At 37.4% G+C, this 4,081-nt stretch overlaps 1 protein-coding gene across 1 annotated transcript; it reads left to right on the forward strand.

Annotated features, from left to right (window-relative positions):
• Positions 1–1,130: 1,130 nt before the first annotated feature.
• On the forward strand, positions 1,131–2,981 carry LOC126724507 (uncharacterized). Its single transcript, XM_050429019.1, has 2 exons — positions 1,131–1,522; positions 1,602–2,981. The coding sequence occupies exons 1-2, from the start codon at positions 1,226–1,228 to the stop codon at positions 1,866–1,868; spliced, it is 564 nt and encodes a 187-aa protein (XP_050284976.1). The 5' UTR covers positions 1,131–1,225; the 3' UTR covers positions 1,869–2,981.
• The last annotated feature ends 1,100 nt before the right edge of the window (positions 2,982–4,081 follow it).

Here is a 4,081-nt window from a genome sequence, read left to right on the forward strand (position 1 = left end):
ATCGATCCAACCACCCAGAGCTTCGATCCGGCCAACCAAACACAGAAAGAACGAGAGCCAACGATCCACGAACCGACACCGATCTACCTCACACCGGTCACGCCGAGCTTTGCCAGACGACCACCGCGCCAAACGCCGCAGACCCACGGTGAGTGACAGCTCAAACTCACACCGATCCACCACACACTCACCTCACCTCCGACCCACACGTCCGATCCACACACTCACTCACCTCCGATCCACTCACCTCACCGGTCCAGCCCATCCTCCCGATCCGATCTCTGAAATATGTATATATATATATATATGTATATATTTATTTAGTTGTTTATTTATATAAATATTTATATAATTATTTACATGTTTTTATTTATTAATTTTTGTATTATACATTGTTTATAACTGTGTATTTGTCGGTAATGTATATCAAAATTTTGGGACTTTTCTGATTGCAGGTTATTTATTAATTTTTTCAATTATCCATTGTCGATTAAACTGTGTATTTGTGGATTATGCATATGAAATTTTGGGGCTTTTCTGATTGCAGGTTATTTATCAATTTTTTTTAATTATCCATTGTTTATGAAACTGTGTATTTATGGGTGATGCATATATCAATTTTGGGGCTTTTCTGATTTCAGGTTATTCCCAATTGGTTTGTGGTCTGATTTTTTTTTTTAGAATTTTGGGGCTTGACTGGTTATGCATGATTGGTTTTTGCTGTGATTTTTATTAGAATTTGGTTAGTTGGGTTATGTGTAGAAATTTTAGGGCTTCACCCATGCTTGGTGTTATTATGTTCTTGCAAACCAATATGTGTGTGTTTAAACCTTCATTGAAGGTGCTTTGGGTATATAGGTGATTATAAATAGAATGTAATGTGATGGTATTGTACTATATCAATGTGCAGTTATCAATGTGATGGTATTGTTATAGTGTAATAGAATGCAATGTGATGGTTTGGATGTTATATGTTTGTGGCTGATTTTACATACCTCTTAGACTACAATGTTTGTGATTTTGTTAGATGAAGAAAAAAACCAAAGCTGCAATTCTTGCCTCAGTTGCATCTATCCTCCTTGTGGGGGTTGCATTGTTAAAGAAATTACGACGTAGACGTAGAGAACTGCCTAGGGCGCCTTATGTTAACCATGCCGCCGAGAGAGAGGAATACATAAATAGTGTTTTGCATGGAAGTGAGAGACATTGTGTGAATCAACTTAGGATGAAGCCTATAGCTTTCCACCACTTATGTCACACCCTCACTGAGGGGGAGCACGTACGTCTGACTGTTCACATGTCTGTTACGGAGCAAGTGTTCATTTTCTTGCACATTATTGGTCATAATGTGAGGTTTCATGTAATGGGTAGTCGGATCTATAGATCAACTGAGACTGTTCATAGATACTTCAAGGTTGTCCTTAGGGGGGTCCTGAAATTATATAGAGCTCTAATAAGACTGCGTAGCGAAGATACACCTCCAGAGATAAGGAATAGCAGAAGGTTTTACCCATATTTTAAGGTGAATATTGCGACTTGTGTGTTTTTGTAATTTGTGAAGATTTATGTAATTTTAAACCATTATGTTTGTCGAAAATTAGGATTGTGTTGGAGCAATAGATGGTACACATGTTCGTGCATCTGTGCCACCTGAAATACAAGGAAGATTTCGTGGTCGCAAAGATGGAACCACGCAAAATGTGTTAGCTGCCATTAGTTTTGACTTAAAGTTCACTTATGTGTTGGCTGGATGGGAAGGCAGTGCACATGATTCACGTGTATTAAATGATGCATTTGCTAGGACAGGGGGATTTTCAATTCCCAATGGTATTACACGATTACTTCACCCTTTTGGTTTGTTAGTTTAATAAATATTATGTGTTTTCCTAAACATAGTAGTGATTTGGTTTTTTTTTTTAATATATGTAGGTAAATTTTATCTTGGTGATGCTGGGTATGGTAATAAAAATGGAATATTGTCACCGTATCGGAGTGTACGATATCACTTGAAAGAGTTTAGTGATCGTCCTCCTGAGAATGCGCAAGAATTGTTCAACCTCCGACACTCTTCATTGAGAACTACCATTGAGCGAGGGTTTGGAGTGGTGAAAAAACGTTTTCGAGTGTTGGATGCAGAACCATATTGGTCTTTCCCAACCCAAGTGAAAGTAGTGTTAGCGTGTTGTGTGGTTCATAATCACATTATGGGGGTTGAACCAAATGACCATATTATGGAAGATGCAATGAACCAAGTAGAGCTTAGTGACCACCAACAAGAAACACAATCCCGTCGGGAGTCCGTCGAAGATAGTAGATCATGGAATGCTAAGAGAGATGAGATATGCCAAGCCATGTGGTATGATTATATCAGGAGTGGAGAGTAGTACTTTATTTAGATTTCTATGATTGTAATGTGTTTTTTCTTTTTGTTTTTTTGTAAAGACAATGTATGTAATATAGACTTTTGGTGATGTAATGAAAAAGTATTTTTAGCATTACATTGTTATTTGATGGTATTACATTGTCATTTCCATAGTTAGCATGTTCCATTCTGTTGTGCACATTCATAAGCGTGGTTGTATGTGTGTTTGATTTGTTATTCATGTTCCGAGCGTAATTACTAAATGCTACTCTCACTATACTATTTTCATATGTAGTAATGTCAAAGGGCAAAGAAAAAGTTAGCGGCAGCAAGCAATTTAGGTGGCTGCCACCTATGCATGAGATGATGCTAAAGATACTTACAGAGGAGGCTGGAAAGGGCAATAAGCCCTCTAATACTTTTAGGGCCGGCTCCTTTGCTCTTGTAGCGAAGGAGATAACGGCCCATTTCGGGGTTGAGTGCCACCCTGTATTTGTGGAGAACCGGATGCGGACTCTAAGGTCCATGTGGGCAACTATTCAAGAGCTTAGAAAGAAGAGTGGATTCGGTTGGGACGAAAATCTGAAAATGATAACTTGTGACGCTAAAACATACCAAGAAGAAGCTATGGTATGGCTTCCAACTATATTTTCTTAATATAGATAATAATATATGTTTTTCCCTTTTATATGAAATTTATAGTGTCATTCTTTTTAGGATTCCATTGCTTTTATAAGGTTTTCCAAACATAACTTTCATGTCACCTTACCTATGTATTATATCTATACATATCTATGCGTTTTCATCTATCTATATGTGTATATGTGTCTGAGCTACAATTTTCTTTGGTTCTCGGTTTGGTTGCTAATAAAATGTTGGGAAAGTAAAGAAAAGATTGATACTTTCTTTTTAAGGTGATTCTTTTAATGGGTTTTTTTCAGCTATGACTTGGGAATAATAGGAAATTAAGGACCCACTGTTTTCTTTGATCTTTCTATTTGGTTGCTAGGAAGAAGTGAATGAAAGAAAACAAAGTTTTTAACCAAAAGATTTGTGCTTGCTGTTCTAATTTTTTTTTCTTTTTTTTTTTTAATTGGGCTCTCTTAGCAGTGAAGTGTGCATAATAGTAACATAATGTATTGACTTGTTTCATCCTTATTTGAGAGTTTTTTTGCATTACTTGTTTGATTACTGAGAAAATGTAGGAAAAAGTATGGAGTATTTGCTTTAATTGTTATTGCATAGTCTTTTATATTGAATTTATGAGTGAAGTTATTATTGCATTATTATATACGTTCTTTTCTCCCTTACAGGCACATCGGAAGCATGCCGAGTATCTGAACAAAAAAATTGAGTTTTACGATGAATTAGCGATTGTGGTGGGGAAGGACACAGCCACAGGTGGCTTTGCTAAGTCCGGAGTGGATATCAAAAATGAGCCAGATAATGGGGATAGTGCAGAGTTTGTTGCAGATAATGTGGAGGAATGTGTGGTTGAAAAGGGGAAGAATGCAAATGAATCATCCACCACTGGGTCGGGAATTTCCAAGTCCCGCAAAAGAGGGCGTGCAGCTTCTAATGCTGATGATAGTGTGCTGACTGATCTGTCTGATCAGCTGAAGGAAATAGCTGTCGCTCTGAAAGAAATTAATCGGGGCCCGGTAGATTACACAACTTTGTATAATGAGGTAATGGCTATGATGGCGGATGGATATAGCG

The sequence above is a fragment of the Quercus robur genome, chromosome 4 (genome assembly GCF_932294415.1).
Source record: "Quercus robur chromosome 4, dhQueRobu3.1, whole genome shotgun sequence".
In the NCBI taxonomy this organism is placed as follows: domain Eukaryota; kingdom Viridiplantae; phylum Streptophyta; class Magnoliopsida; order Fagales; family Fagaceae; genus Quercus; species Quercus robur.

What these genes read in the sequence shown, in the direction of transcription:
- LOC126724507 (XM_050429019.1), top strand. Translation starts at nt 1,226, where the DNA reads ATGAAGCCTATAGCTTTCCACCACTTATGTCACACCCTCACTGAGGGG. An exon ending in GGTTTTACCCATATTTTAAG is followed by an intron (nt 1,523 to 1,601) that starts GTGAATATTGCG and finishes GTCGAAAATTAG; the next exon opens with GATTGTGTTGGAGCAATAGA.